Genomic DNA, 17,124 nt, shown 5'->3' on the forward strand with positions numbered 1-17,124 from the left:
ACAATGTTTTAATCCAGTTGGATCCCTAACCATGGCCAGTCATGTAGGTATGTTCCTTAATCTCCTTGAGCTAGCTTCCCCATAGGTGAAAGAGAAATAAGATACATTGGATAAATATACCTTGTAGAGCTCAGTTACAAGCCTCACACTTGCTCAAAGAAGAAGCATAACACGGAAAAGATATGTTCTGCGTGGAAAATGGGTTGTCATGGATAATGCAACTGGAGCCTCAGTCCACCATCTGAAGACAGGTTGCAGACAAGCTATGTGGTTACTTAAACTTACCCTATTTGATTCTAGATCACAGAGTGTATGTCAAAAGGATGCAAACTCTGTAATGATCACCTTCAAAGATTTTTTTTCTCTGTTCTATTCCTTTGAGGTATAGAATAAATAATTTTAGAGGATGGGTGACTAATTACTCACGTAGCAATTTTTTTTTCTCCAATTTTTCTACACAATGCTATAATTGTTTTCATTGAACACAATACTAAATAAGACTGTGATCAATTGTTGTAAAGCAATGAACAGGTACACAGTTTGTTTATAAGATACATTTTTTAAAGGTGTCTGTTCCCCTTGTAAGACAGTTTGATGAAGAACAACTTTTCTTTTTTTTTTTTAAGTCTGGCTTTAAAATGGCAGAGGTCACTGTTCCTCGAAATGACTCATTGATTTAGGTACATTATTTGCTTTCTGGCCTTACATCTTCATGGAATGCTAATTTTATTGTGGGTGTGTTTATTGATAGATGATTGTCTAATTAGATAAACTGAAAAAAAATGTTGAGTCCAACTTCTCTGCGTTGCAAATATTTGTTTATTCTAAACGAACTGGCTATGTTGCTCCTTGCTTTCAGAAGTGACCAAAACTATCCAGATGAATAATTATATTTTTAAGTAAAACGATTATGGTATACTTGCAAGTTCATATTTGCCCTGGGATGTAATTCAATATAATGTTTCATAACACTTCCAAAAGTAACCCTGATGATGTTTTTCCTTTTGTAAGACAAATTATAATCTGTTTATCATCCCTGATTGAACAAATTAAATCTAATTGAGTCTTCTCTTTAGTCAAGGAAAGATTACGTTGTACTTTCTGTAGGAGAACGATTTTCCTGGAAAAGGTAGGTCAACATAAACAATTACAAGAATTAGTGGTTATGCTATTTGAATATGTAATTTCAGGCACTGTTTATAGAATTCCCAATTTAAGGGGTCCCCAGTGGCTAATTCATGAGAACATCAAGCTTCAATGAGAGAACTCACTCCTTTATTAAAACAGGGCAGGACAGAAATAAAGATTCAGAAAATAATTACCCCTTTAAATATCTTTACTTGGATAACTCATATTTTTGAATTTGTAAAAATCTCCTGAGGATATGAATGTGTGTGTTCTTTCAATTTTAATTAGTTTTTGTTGTTTACCTTTGGAGGGATATTTAGTTTACTAGGAGGTTACAAGATGTGGCTTTTAAGTCATAAGTGGGTATATCATCAGAAAATAATAGGCCACCAAAGAAAATATAAACTTTTAAAATAAATTCACTGACATATATATTGTGGATTCTAAAAGCTGACATATTGCATTCTGTTTTGTCTTAAATCTAGTACTCAGGACTTAGGAAAGAATTCACAGTTGTGTTTTACTGAACCTTCTTTTCTACCACTGAAATTCATAAGTAACTTATTTAGGGTGGCTAATCTATCATGGTATGGCACATTTTGCAAACATATTTGACATTTCAAGAGTAATATTAATATATGAATGCTTATAGGCCATCCGGCTACTGGGAAAACTCAATGATTGAATATTCACAAAAACAATGTTGTTTTCCTTTTGAATACATTTATAACATGGAGTGTAGCTATATTTTTTTTCTATAATTTTTTCTATATATTTTAGTTGTTCAGCTAATTTCTTTCTATTTTTAGTAGAGACGGGGGTCTCGCTCTTGCTCAGGCTGGTCTCGAACTCCTGAGCTCAAACGATCCACCCACCTCAGCCTCCTGGAGTGCTAGCATTACAGGCATCAGCCATCACACCTGGCCAGCTATACCTTTATTTCTGGGAAATTACTTAAAATTAATCAAATCAGTATAAAGGGACCCAGGACATTCATGCATTTTTCAAATATATAGAAGAAAACTCTATTTTTTTTTGTATTCAATATTCTTTTTAATTAATTTGTAGAAATTTTTAAAATATTCTCTAGCAAGTTCTTTTGTGGTTATATGTTGTAAATATATTCTCCCACTGTATAGCTTGCAGAAGAGAACTGTATTAATGGGAATAGCATCTGGCCCCTTCACACTCTCTCTCCCTCTCTCTCTCATACACACACACACACACACACACACACACACACACACACACGTGTGTATAAGTGTATGTGTATGTGTATATGTGTATATGTGTGGGGGGGATATGTGTATATCTTATGTACATAGGATATCTCTTTTTGTTAAAGTAGCATGTAATATAAGATCTCAAATATATAAATTATTTCTATTATTTATTCCTCTGTTGTTGAATCATGAGATTACTTCTTGCTTATCTCTCAGAATAGTCAAAGTCTTAAATCAAATCTCCAAATGTTTCCCAATGCAGAAACAGATGTTGAGTGCTTTGGTTTGTCAGCTCCTAATTCTTTGGGGAATGCAAAATGTCAAGAACAAAGAGGGCGCAAATTGTTTTTTCTTTATAGTAATTTCTAGAATTCAAACCTACGGCCCATACATAACCAATGCCCAATACCTGGTATTCAGGTGCACACATATTCCTTTTGTGACACATCCTGAAATATGAAAGCCAACAAATGTCAGTGGCAGCCCTGTCTTTTGGAAAACCATTGTTCCCCTGACCCTGCAGGCTTTATCTAGAGGAACAAGGACCATATTTCTGCAAATGACTCCTGCAACTCAGTGGGAGCTTCGAGGTAACTTAGAAAGACATGTATTATTTTTCTCCATCATTAAAAGAGAGCCTCAAAATTGGGAGTGGAGAGTACATTATTTGACTTAAATGAAAAAGTGGCCTGGTGATTCTCTCTGTTGCTTTTTTGAATATTATACGGTCCTTACATAATCCAAATGACTTTAGTGATCAGTCTTTGCAACACCCAAATCTGCAAATAATAAGAACCAACTTCATCTATGTAGAGCTTCACTGACATTCACTAGGTTGCAAACAAAATACTAAGCATTAAGGAGTGGCATGCGTTTCCGAGGGTGTTTGAAAACGTATAAGACTTGTGTCTTGGTTTGGATGTTAAGATACACAGAAGCTCTGAAGACACCACTTGCAAATACCAGTGTGTTATTCTATGCCATTGCTAATAGCATGATAGAAACGGCTTCATACTCAGCAGACTATTGCCAACTCCACGGCGTTCTGAGAGATTTATAATGTGTGGCGTGAGGGAAAGTAGGAAACACAAAAAGTGATGCTTTACCCGAAGAGTCAATCTTAAACGGCACCAACAGCAATTCAGATTAGTCATATTTGCTGGAATATGAATGATGCATTAACCTTTCTTGGGAAAGTTATTCTCCTAAGCCACCCCTTCCAGAAATTTGGCTCAGTTTTGGAGCCTGAAGTCTCCTCTTGATGAATAGAAATACCAAAAGTTAGACCCGTGGGCCACAGGATATCCATAATCCAAGACTGGACACCTTGAGAAAGTTGTCAGAGCTGTAAGACATTAAAGACGGGAAATGTGAGACATTTACTACAGGAATAAATACCCTCCCCCCTTGGAAAGTGGACAAAATAAACAAGTTCGTACTACAGTTGGTGCATCCCTAAGTTGACTATCTAAAATCTGAAATTCTCCGAAATCCTTAAGTCTTTGAGCATGGACACAACACCATAAGTAGAAAATTTCACACTTGACCTCATGTGATGGGTTGCAGTCAAAGCACAGTTGCACAAGGCACAGTTTGTTCACCATCCCCAAGGGATAAAAGACCCCTTCAGCTGCAATTTATCTTTTCCAAGCATGCTAAATTCCCCACTTAAGCATGCTCACAAAGGGGTAATGAAATGGTACGTGTTCAGACCAAACTCACCAACATGGCTTCCCCATGGATACCCAACTCAGAGCCAAGACCTATGCATTACTCACTCTGGTTTTGTTTTACCTATTCTCTGCTTTGTGGTGTAAAGATACTCTTGAAAATGTGAAAAAGAAAGGAAAAGAAAAAAAAAAGAACAAAAAGTAAATAGCAAGAAATAAAACAAGGAGGAGATATAAATAATCAGAATAAAAGAGACTCAAGATATATAAATGAACCAAGCACAAGGTACAGTTTTTATTTAGATCCTGATCCAAACAAACCAATCATGAAAAATATTTGACACAAATATAGGAATCTAAACATGGACTGGATATTTGTTAATATTAAGGGAACACTGTTAATTTTCTGGAATATGACAATGAAATTGCAGTCACTGTTGCTGTTGTCTGACAGCAGATACAGGTGTTCTGGTGATGCCACTGTGCTGTTCTGATAACCTGAACACCTTGTTTCTTCACTGTATTCATGGTATGCCTTTTTTTTTTTTTGCCGTTAAGTACTTATTTGTGAATAAGTGTAAGAAAATGATCGCTTACTGGCCGCAGATAAATTCAGAGTCAGGAATGACGATGATTCCAAACCACCACAGATTTTCCACAGAGGTGGCTGAGAGAGTGATATCTTTGCTTTCCAACAGTTTGATGTACACAGACTTAGTTTCATGTGCACAATTATTAAAAATGTTGTATAAAATCACCCTCAGGCTATGTGTATAAAGTGTATATGAAACGCAAATAAATTTCACGTTTAAAGCTGAGTCCATTCCCAAGATATCTCATTATGTGTATGCAAATATTCCAAATCTTAAAAAGTCCAAAATCCAAAACACTTCTGTTTCCCAGCCTTTCACATCCATCATCTACATGTTTATCAATCTCATATGTCCATTGTATCTACAGGCACACACACGCACATCTGAGTAGTACTGGGTGTTCAGAGATTGAGAATTTCCAGAGGAGAAGAAAGGAAGAAGCGTGCGAGCCTAGGTCCTTTTGTCTAGCAGTCTGTTTCGCCATATGTCCATGCACATCTCATAACAGAATGGCTTGGCAAAGCTCTACGAGACAGAGACGTTTGAGTGTTCGCGGCACAGTTAGTTCCTTTTGTTGGCAGAGAGGTAAAGGAAGAAGAGGATATGATGTGTACTTTGAACAGACATGCCACAGGGGCTGCCAAAGGTACTAATTTAGGTTACATCATTTTATCTGCACAGCCCCATTCAATGGAGCTATTCCCCAGCATTTATATTATTTTTTGTTGTCTTGTTCACTGTGCCATTTTCAAATGGGAATGATGCTTATAGAAGCAAATCCCTGTGATTTTCCTGAAAGTTTATGATATTCCTTTACCACTGAATTTATGTCTTTTTCAGCATAAGTCTCAGTTATATATTACAGGATAATTTTCAGTAATTTTACTCGTTTTCTGAAAGAAGCACGAGGAAATCTACCACATCCTTTGGTTACCCATCAATTATTTCAGGGTATAAAGATTTGTTTTTCTCTAAAGATAAAGTCAGTAATTCTGACACATGATGGATAAAAACTCAGATGAAACCTATTTTCATCAGCACAAAAGAACCAAAGCACGTAGCCTAAATAATTCATTTTCCTAAAGTAGTTTGATATTTCTGATCCATAAAAAAATTATGACCACCTCTTGATACTAGAATTGATGAAACCTGAATATACTCACTGTCAATTGTATAATGTATTGTTTAAAAAATCCCATACTTACAGAATTGTGCCTCAGTCATATTTCTTTCTAGTTTTTTAATCAATACTGAACACCTGTTTCACATACTTCCTGGCCGCTTCAGCGACTGCCTGTGTAAGAATCACTTTGCTCTCTGGCTTAATGGAGTTGACCATTTTCAACATCTGTCTGCTTCAAATCTCAAATCCAACATTTGTTTTATTTAATGTGTATTAAGAATCACAGAAACAAATACTTTTTAAAAGATTAAAAGATTTTCCTCTGCTTCTATTTTATTTTTGGAATTATTTATGCAATAGAAGAATTATGAATGAAATATCCTAAAAAATAAAAATAAGTAAACAAAATACGGTGGACTCATGGACACATTGGATTAGGTGATTGCTGATTGATTTATCTTTAGGAACAGCTCTGGTAAACTTGGAATCTACTGGGAATATCAATCACTTTCTAAATGCTCACTTGTTGTTTTTGAAAGAGCGTACCGGAAGTGGATGACACTTCAGAGATTTGGGTCCTGGTGTCCTGAACTCCTCTGGTTTCCTGACTCAAGCATGGGAAGTTAGGAATTGTAAACAGGCTTATGTAATAATCAGTCGTAGTTGAGCCCTGACCATCTGCAGTCTTGATAGTGATGGTTACTCAGGATTTGTGATTCCAACAGTGTTGATGGAAGAGGAGAATTGAAGATCAGCAAGTGGTTTTCAGTAAAAGTTTTGTTGGTGTCGGCTGTTGTTATTATAATGGAGTTAAAAAAAATATTACAATGTACTGATGTTAGTTAGGTAGGGATTAAATCTACAGGTGGCAGGTGTAGGTCAGGAGGGTGGTTCCTCGGGGCAGAGAAGCTGGGAACCAATCAGGGGAAGGCACAGCAGAGACACCTATTCATCATTTGGTAACATCCCATCCCTGCTTCACCCAGAACACAGCTGGAAAGTCCAGTGGACCACGGAGGTGGATGGTGGGGCCCTGCCAAAGGGAGCCTTTACCTATGTGCTAAACTCACGAGCATGATAAAGCTACTGAGAACCAGAACTCCGTGTCCACTGGTCATGGGCCTGCCTCTTCTGGGTTTCCTGAGTACAAATAATACCCATCTTTTTATTTAATTAACATCAGTAAACTTGTTTTGTTTTTTGTTTGCCATCTTGTTTTTGACTGGTGAAGACACTACTTTACTTTTTTTTTTTTTGAGACAGTCTGAGAATTAGTCAATTAGATCCTCCCAGAAGGAGCTGCTGGCTTTACATCTGGTGAAAGAGGGGCAGGCATTTTGCAAGTGTGCATGGGACACACGGGAGAGCCTCTGCTTCCCTCTCATGGCACACATGCCAGCTGCTTGTTCCCCATCCCTTCCTGCCTGAGGAGGTCCAACCGGGCAGCTGAGCTAGAGCAGGGGGAGGGGGAGGGAGGAATGGAGAGGTCCAGACTCCGTGTCATGCCTCCCACGGAGGCCTGGCCCCGAGTGGCTTGGGCTCTAGGGCATCTCCCCATTATCTTCTTAGGGAAGATTAGAGCAAGACAGAGGGACCTTGCCCTCTATGCAAGGTGACAAGAAGTAAGAACCCAGGAGGATCAGCCACTCACAGGAAGGAGGAGGAGGGTTGGAAGGGGCAGGACAATTGTTTGGTCTTGCTGGACTTCGGGGGGCCTTTGCTGTCCTCTGCTACCCCTCGCCCTGGACCTGCACTGTGCACCTCAGCCATACTAATCCTCCCCAGTCTGAACCTCACAGTCCACCTTGGGGATGGGGACGGGGATGTGAGAAGTGGCAGCACTACCGGAGAGCCTGTATCAGAGCCGAGAGGCTCAGGCCAGCTGTACCGCTCAGAGCTGGGAGGCCGTAAGCCAGGCACTGTCCTCCACAGCCCAGTTCTCATCAGAACCACGAAGGGACTGGGCAATGGTCGTTAAGGTCCTCTACTACTAACCCAATGAGGTTCCAAGAAAGTCACTTCCCAGTGTAAAAGTCCTTCAACTGGAGCAGTTTAGTGAGTACATTCTCCATGAAACTGGGGGCCACAGACTGGCATCAGAGGAAACAGGATCCTAAGACCTTCCCACCTCTGAGATCCTGAATCTGTGAACCTCATCTGTGCTGGGTTTTCCAGGTGTGTGTCTTTTTGTGTATTAATTCTGACCTAATTAAAAATTAATAGACTTTACTTTAGAGCAGTTTAAGGTTCACAGCAAACTTGAGTGGATGATACAGAGATTGCCCATACGCCCCCTGCCCCCACATGTGCACAACCTCCCCCTTGTCAACATCCCACATCAGAGTGGCCGGCACGTTTGTTAGAGTGGATGAAGCAACATGGATGCATCGTTATCTCCCAAAGTCCATAGTGTACACTGGGGTTCACTCTTGGTGTTGTGTGGTCGATGGGTTTGGACAAATGCACGATGACGTATCCACCATCCCAGTATCACACAGAGTAGTTTCATTGCCCTAAACAACTATCCATCCCTGCCTCCCCCAACCCCTGCCAACCGCTGATCTTTTTTCCGTCTCCCTAGAATATCATATCCTTGGGATCATACCTATGTGGCCTTTTCAGACTAGCCTCCCTCACTTAGCAACATGTATTTAAGGTCCCTTCATGTTATTTTGTGGCTAAATAGCTCATATCTTTTTGATTCCTGAGTAATATTTCATTGTCTGGACGTGCTACAGTTTGTTTATTCACTCACCTGTTGAAGGACACCTTGATTGTTTCCAATTTTAGGCAATTATAAATAAAGCTGCCATAAACATTCATGTGCAAGTTTTTATGTGGGTATAAGTTTTTGACTCCTTTGGGTAAACACCAAGGAGCAGGGCAGCTGCGGCATCATGCTGCTCTTTTATACACAGCCCATGCCCTCTCCCAACCCCCGCTGAGAACCATGGAAAGGCACAGAATGTGTCTTGCCCGCCTCTGTCTCCAAGACTTACACCTGAGGTCCTCAATAAATATCTATTGAAATGAAAAATTCAACTAGACAGTCACATCTCAAATTTTCCAGAACACTTTAAATTTCATTTTATTTTATTCTTTGCAACAAAGGTGATTTAATGTAAACACAACCAGATGAAGACTGCAAATGCTGTGTAAGGCTTTCCGTAGTTAAACATTTCACAAACTGGTTTGTTAAAGAAGCCCTTTGAGAGATGTTGATTCCTGCTTTGGGATTCCCAGGATGCAGTCGCTGGAGGGACGGTGAAAGGCACCTAGAGCTGGCAGCAGGCCTCGGTCAAGTCCTTTCCCACACGGGCCCTTGGTGTCCCCTGTGAAACAAACACAGGAGTTGGACTGGCTGACCTCCAAGTTCCTTTACATGAGGCTGTTCCAGGAAGGCCCCTTAGATGAGCCCCCGTCTACCGCGCTGGGAGAAGACAAGGGCTAAGAAGGCAGCTGTGTGGGGAGAAGGTCTCCACCAGGGACGGTGCCACTCGCAGGGTGGGGCCCCAGGCCCTGGCAACAGGACGGAAGAGGCTAGGAGCACCCTCGCCCCTTCCACTGCAGATGACCCCTTGTACCTTTTATTTTTGCAATCTGTTCATTTGAACATATTGACCGTAAGAATATTCACGGAGCACTTACCAGGAGCCCTAGGCTCAGTGCTCTTAACGGACTGATTTAATTCTTATACAGCACAGTGATGGAGGGATTATCATCGTCCACACTTCTAGATCCAGTGCACCCCACACATATTTAGTGAGTGCATACCATACGCCAAGGCTCTGGCTTAGGGCTTCAGTAGCGAATAAAAGGGGCAGAGTCCCTGGCCTCGCACAGTAAGCCATCGAGATAAGTGAGCAGAAGGTGAAAGTGTTACTGAAGAAACAGAAGGGGAGCAGGGAGGGCGTGGAGAGTGGTGGGGCAGAGTGGGGCTGACTTCCATGTGAGACACGGTAGCCAGGGTGGCCCTTGCTGAGAAGGTGAGGGCTCAGCAAAGGCTGGGAGGAGGAGGGAGAGAAAGTTAGCTGAGTGGGTTTCTGGGGAAAGAGTCTTCCAGGCAAAAGGATCAGCCACAGTGAAGGCCCAGAGGGGGCTGTGTCTGGCACAGAGGAGTGGCGGAATGGGGACCGATGATGGAGGGCCTGGTGGGCCGCTTAAGAACTTGGGCTTTTCTTAGCCACAAATGGGGGGCCAGGCAGGGTTTGAGCAGAGTGACACCATCGCCCTGACTTCTCTGTCCAGAGGGGACTATGCAGAGGGATGGAAGAGCAGACACGCAGAGGCCCTTTGCATGCAGGCTGCCAGAGTCAGCCAGCAGAGACGGGACCAGGATGGTGGCTGGGACCTGCCGGTAGCAGTGGAGGGGTGACAAGGGGTGGGATTCGGGGTCTGCTTGAATGGTAGAGCCACCATGATTCCCCAAGGAAACTGGCACTGACTGTAAAGGCCTAGGACAGAAGCCCTTCCCTAAGCCCTGTCCTTGGGCAGCTCTGTGGGTGGCCCTTGGGAAATGGGGGTTCCAGGTCAGCTGCGTTTCCAGGTAGGCTGGTGATGCTGGGCTGTCCAGAGGTGGAAAGCACCCCACTCAGCTCCCCGTCTCTGGACTGCATGGTCCTGAATCCCAGTTCCACTTAGCCTTACCATCAAAGGCACCAGGGTGGTAACTTCCTACTGCACTCCCGGGAAGGTGACTTCCCAGTCACCTGGCCCAGCATTCCAGTTAAAGAGGAAGCAGGCAGAACCGGAAGTGCATTCGTGCCCAAGCACCCCCATACCCAGCCAGGAACTGGGGCCTGTGTCGGGGTACAGGCACAGAGCAGAGAAGGGGGCTCCTCTTAGCGCCGCTGAAGTAACGTCAGCCTACCCACCGAGCTAGCTGGTGTCGGCCATGCAGTCGCAAGGCCAGCCTTTCCTGGACACAGCACTGGCGCTGCACTCCGAGATCTGGGTAACGGAGTCCTGCTCCGCAGTCCTGAGCTACCTGAGGATGAGCACATCAGGAACCCGGCCAGGCCTCTGCTGCATCATTTTTAAAATGGAGACAAAGGGGTCTATCCAAGAGAGCTGAAAGGGAGCACACATGTGAAAACCACTTTATAAACTAGAAAATGCCGCACAGAGGTCAGGCGAATGCTCACAGCCTACGCCCTGGGGTGAGGGCATCAGACACAGTAAGGATGCCATGCTGGCCAGGTGGGGAAGTGACTCATTCTAGCCAAGGGGGACAGATAGAGGCCTCAAAGACAAAAAGGGGTCTTGAAGAATGGGAGAGATTAGCTCAAATAGAGAAGAAAGGTATTCCAGGTAGAGGGAGTGTCATGGGTAAAGGCACAGTCTACAGCTGCAGGGAGGCCACCAGGAGCTATGGAAGAGTTTTGAGCAGGGGAGTGGCAGAATCTGATTTGTTTAGAGGTCACCCTGGCTACTGAGGAGAGTCAGAGTGGAACTGCTAGGGCCCAGCTGAGCAACACTGAGGCTTGGGCCAGCTGCACTCTCAGGGGAGAGGGGAGCCTGCCCAGGTCCCTGCAGTCAGGCTCTGTGTGGGGAAAGGCAGGGGGAAGTGAGAAGCTGGGGAGGGGGCAGCCCAGGCCAGGCTGCTGCTTGTCATGCGGCCTGGATTTCCAGCTATTGACACAGACTCTGACAAGGAAAGCAAAGGCCAAGAGAGGCAGAGACAAAGGGGCTGATTAAATCCTTCTTCCAGGGGGGTTGTTCAGCCCTGCCCTGGGAAGGCTGGCTGGAAAACCTGGACCACAGCCCTTTCCTCCAGAGGTGTAGGCCCAGTTAGAGGTGGGGCTTTGAAAATGGCTGAGGAGTTTCTGCACCCGCACCCCACCCCAGCTGACCCAGCTCCCACACCCATAATGTTTTACTCCTCCCTTTACAACCAGCGTCACTTATAGGACCACAATTTGAGACTCAGTTTTTCATTTTCTAGAAGGAGGGCAATGATAGTACCCACTTCATCAGGTTTGTTATAGGTCAGGTTCCCTAAAGAACACACTCTGAGAAGGAGCTGAGTCGCCAGATAAATATAGGACATCCAGTTAAATTTCGTGGGGGCTTGGTTCTTCCCGTGTGTCCTGCCTCATTCCCGAGTTAGAAGTTCCAAGCCTGCAGCTGATGAGGCTGGAGAGAGCCTTCTCATCACTGGCTGCAGGAGGACCCTCGCATGCCAGCTGTGCAGGGCAGCCTGGTCCGGGCTCCCAGCCTCTCTGCGTTTGGCCTCCACAGGGACAGAGGCTGCAGGCAGGTGGCCAACGGCCGCCCCCATGTTTGGCCCTTGCTGGCTCTGGATGAGCAAGACCCTCACCCTCTCACTGCTCTACACACACATCTGTGTCCCACTGAAATCTCACCCACCCTGCATGCTCCTTTTTCAAGGACTCCAAGGGCCCTCTGATTAACACTGACTTTTCTGGTAGCTGGGCCACAGAGCACAAACCATTTTCTGTGTTCTCTGGAATGTGCTGGCTGGGCACCTTTGTTCCTATCTGAAATTCTCTCTTCCTCTGGACTTAGCTATACCCAGGGCCACCCTCTACAGGCAGGTTCCCTGTCACCTCCACCCTTCTAGCCACTACTACTGCCTACACGACTCTATTTAGCTCTTAAGGCCCATGTACAGCTTGAAATTGGAGGGAGGGAGTCTGGCCTTTGCATGTCCCAAATGCAAGGGCTTCTCTTAGATTTCCGTACCTCCACAGGCATCCTGCATAGAGTATCCTTTCTGTAAACGCTCTCCAGGTATGCAGTCAGGTGCCATTTTATTCTCATTGTACCGATGTGGAAAGTGAAACCCCAAGATCCTGCAGATCCTCAGGCCTCCTGATGCCAGGCTACGCTGCCATGTAGCACCGATGAGTGGTCTCCTCTCTCCTCACCATAGTGGCATCCTTCGTAGGAGTCTGAAATGGGAGTGGGGTGAGGGCAGGGGTCTTAGAGAAGCAAGCTCCTAGCTTTCCTCCTCAGGGAGCAAAAGCACCTTGTCAGGTGGCAAAACAAAGAAATGACCCAAGGAAGACCTTGGTTCAGGCCGTGGAAGGAGGAATGGGTTTTGTTACAAGTATTTTGTCATCTTGGCCCACTGGAACTTCTGTCCACCCTTTGGACTGAGCTCAAGCTCTGCCCTTTCAGGAAGTCCTTCAAGGACAGCCCTCCTGACAGTTGTCTTCTCCTCTACTTCATGCTTATACACACTGACTTCTTGTGGCTTGTAGTCTCAGAAATGCTATGGACTCTGCTGTGGTTGCAGACAGGTCTCTCTCTGCCTCTACCCCCCCCTAGGGTTTAGCTTTGAATTGCCCCTTCCCAGTCCTTCCTTCCCCCAACACTTACCCCAGGGGTCCTTGGGCAGTAGGTATGTCCAAAGTTATCTGAGGATGAGATAAAGAATGGGAACTCCAGAGGGTGAAGGGACCACCCAATGACCTCAGGAGGACCTTCCTGAAAGCTCAGAGGACAGGAGTGGGGTGTCCCCACCTGGGCTTAGCCACAAATATATAGAATACAGTTTGGACTACTTCCTGATTTACTTCCCCTTAGGGCTGGGACATGAGACCTTTCTAGCCTTTACAGGTACTCAGAAAATGTTTGAGGAGTTGAATCACCCAGATGGTTCTACATTATCATCATGGCCACCATAGCTAACAGTTATTGGTCACTTACTATATACTCGGGATGAAGACAGCCAGGTTACTGTCAGGAGAGATACAAATACAGTTGACCCTTGAACAACACGGTTTGGACTGTATGGGTTCACTTTTATGCAGGTACTTCCCGATAAATATAATGCAATATTTTTGGAGGTTCACTATAACTGGAAAAATCTTGCAGATGAACCACATAGCATAGAGATAATCAACAAAATTAAAAAAAAGGTATGTCATGAATGCACAAAATATATGTATTATAGGTATTAGTCTATTTTATCATTTACTATCATAAAATATACACAATCTATTATAAAAAGTATACATTTCTCCAAATTGGGGCACACAGGCTACATGGTGCCATTTGCAGTGGACAGAAATGCAAAGAAATGTAAAGATGCAATATTAAATCATAACTGCATAAAACTAACTACCACATATATTCTACTACTGTAATAATTTTGAAGCCACCTCCTGTTGCTATTGCAGGAAGCTGAAATGTTTCAAATATCCACTTAAAATGCCACGTGACACTAATCATCTCCAGCTGAGCACTCTGTCTTTCCAGAAAAAGTCATCTCTCATGGTTCTCACGCATTTTTCACCATTGTTATTGCAATACCACAAACTTTGACTAACACCATGGGACCTATATGAAATTCCATTATGATGCTGTAAGTGCTCCCAAGAAGCAGAAAAAAAGTCATGACACTACAAGAAAGAGTTGAGTTGCTTGATAAGTATCACAGATTGTGGTGTGGAGCTGTGGCTGTCCCCCATTTCAGACAGACATTCACCTTGTAAACAGAAGATGTACACTGATATCAACAAATACAGTACATTAGTATATGTATATTTCCTCTTCCTTATGATTTTTGTAATATTTTCTCTCTCACTTACTTTAGTATAAAAATATAGTCTATGGTATGCAGAACATACAAAACATATGTTAATTGACTGTTTATGTTATCGGTAAGACTTCTAGTCATTACATCTTTGGGGAGTCCAAAGTTATATGCAGAGTTTCAACTGCACAGGGGTTCAGTGTCCCTAGCCCCCACGTTGTTCAAGGCTGAACTGTACTGAAAGGGAAAAGTAGAATGAACGCTTCAGAACTGGAATTGGAAATGTCAGTAAGAACTCAGAGTTTTCAATACATTTTGATACAGAAATACAGACTAATGTAAGCATGCACGTGTATTTGTGCATACACATGTGCTCCCTGCTTTGCTCACGGAGGAAGCTTGTGAGCAAGGATGACCCCAATAGCCCAAAGCACACCGGCCACAACACGTGTCCAGATCATGGTTTCCAAATATCATTCTCCCTTAAAAGGAATCAGGGCTTCTAAAAACATGGCTGATTCCAGGGATAGGGCAGAGAAAATACAACATAAGCTTGGAACATTGTTTTCTGCCAGAAGGTACGGAAGTACTCGAAGAGTAATGGGGAGAGACCAAAAAGACATGAAGTCAGCTTGAAATGGCTACACTGACCAAATCTGGGGGCATTTGCCTACCAAAATTGTAAGATTTCCCTTCACCCCTCTTTGTCGATTTTATTTATTAATGCATAATATGAGGAATGAAAGAATGAGAAAATAATCATTTGGCAACAATCACCATAATAATTTACTCAGGCAGGAATCAGCAATGAATGAAATGTTCAATCTAGGGCATGAAATTCTGAGCAGCAGCCAGATATTTACAGAGCCTCCAAGTACCTTCACGCAAGAGCTTTCTGAAATGCAAAGGGCAAATAGCAACTTTGCCACAGACAACCCCAGCACATCCTTCTTCACTAAATAATCAGAGTCAACATTGGCCAGTCATGACACCAAGTGACAAAATCTTCTTCCAGATATGCTGCATTGAGAGGAACTCGGCATCACTTCTGTGACATTCCTGCCTGAATGCAGCATAACCTGAATCAAATCATGAGGAACCTTCATAGGAACCCAAACTGAGAGAAAACCTACACAATAACTGACCTGTGCTCTGCAAAAATGTAAATGCCATGAAAATCAAAGACAGACCCAGGTACTGTCCCAGATTAAAAAACTCAAAAGACCTGACAAATGGACGCAACACATCATGGATTGTGACAATCCCTAATCTTGAATTTTCTTTGGCTATAAAGGATATTGAGATAATTGGAAAAATCTGAATAAGGTCTTATTAACTAAAAAAATATACAATGAGGTTTATATACTTAGAAAAAGGAGAGCTTTATATCTCATGAAGTATTTTCAACCTGCAGCGGTCATTCTGACAGGCTGGGAAACACGGCTGTCGCCTCAAGCCAAGAACACATGTTTCAAGGGATGGACAAAAGAAACACGATTTGTACTGAGCTGGATGGCTAAATATACATATTTAACAAGCTATTAGAAGAGTCATGAATAGTAATGAGAAGACCTGTGCATGTAATTGTGCTTTACACCTGCCATCCCATGATGGCTGGGGACTCAGTTTTAAGGTTTTTCTGGAGTCCCCTTGGCGAGAGGCATCTGTTCAGTTAGCAGGAGCCTTAGGATTTTATTTTTAGTTCCCAGTCTGTAGATGAGATGTTAATATTGAACCAATTTTAATTTCTAGATTTCAACAATTATGATAAAGCTCTATAAGATCATATAAGAAGATAATTCCTTATTACAGGAGATACACAGTGACATAGTCACAAAAAAAGACAAATCAGGTCTGCAACTTACAAAGAGTTCAGAAAAAAGTGTATATTATATATTTCTATAGGTAGAAAGAAAAGAGAAGGCAGAGAAAGGATAAAGCCAATGTAGTCAAACGTTAACATTTGAGGGACGGTATCCAACCAAGAATTCTTTGTACTATTGCTATAATTTTTCTGTATGTCTGAATTTTACAAAACAGAATACTTATACAATGAAAAATACATTTTAAATATCAACAAATTGTAAGCCATGGAATAAAATCAACCATGAATCCATTTTGAAAAAAGTAAATGAATCAATTGAAGGTTTCATGAGGAACAGAGATATTTACATATCTCAAATTACCAAGCCCACAAAATCCTAATTAATTACAAGGTGAAAAAGTAACTTTACAGATGAGAGACTGGCAGATACCACTGTTACTGATCAATGCTAACACCGCCAGTAATAGGACAAGCCAGATTGTAGGTCACATGACAGGATGCAACGAGAACCTCACAGGATCACTTCTGTGATACTCTTGTCCAAAATGATATGGTCTAAACCTAATCATAATGAAAGCTCAGAAAACCCAATGGAGGGACACTCTACATTACTGGACTTTACTCTTCAAAAGATTAGAGGTAGTGAAGGTCAAGAAAAGACTGAGGAGCTGCTCCAGACTGAAAGAATCTAAGAGACAGGACAACTAAATGCAATCCATGGATCTGAATGGGATTCTATGGTTACCAAGGACATTATAGACAATTAATAAAACTTGGAAAGAATCAGACCATTTAATAATTGCATGTATTCATGTTAACTTTCTGATTACCAAGACTGTATTGCAGCTACGTGGAAGGTCCTCACTTGTAGGAATACCCACTAAAGTAATCAGGGGTGATGGCACAATGCCACCAATTAATGCTCAAATAGTTCAAAAACAAAAAGCTCTCTGTACTAAAACTTGGAACTTTTCTATAATTTTAAGAATATTTGAAGAAGTTAATAAAAAATAAACAAATAAACAGATAAAGTAAGAAACCTTAGGCAAATTTTATTTT

At 42.6% G+C, this 17,124-nt stretch overlaps 1 protein-coding gene across 1 annotated transcript in view; it reads right to left on the reverse strand.

The window, feature by feature from the left end:
• Positions 1 to 8,794: 8,794 nt before the first annotated feature.
• The window catches only part of LOC123629923 (coiled-coil domain-containing protein 144A-like), a 42,643-nt gene continuing 34,313 nt past the window's right edge, over positions 8,795 to 17,124 (reverse strand). Inside the window, exon 8 of the mRNA XM_045539286.1 lies at positions 8,795 to 9,069. Within this exon, the coding sequence (XP_045395242.1) occupies positions 9,036 to 9,069 (34 nt within the window). The 3' untranslated portion in view covers positions 8,795 to 9,035. The remainder of the gene's footprint in view (positions 9,070 to 17,124) is intronic.

This window comes from Lemur catta, unplaced genomic scaffold, assembly GCF_020740605.2.
Source record: "Lemur catta isolate mLemCat1 unplaced genomic scaffold, mLemCat1.pri scaffold_63_ctg1, whole genome shotgun sequence".
Classification (NCBI taxonomy): domain Eukaryota; kingdom Metazoa; phylum Chordata; class Mammalia; order Primates; family Lemuridae; genus Lemur; species Lemur catta.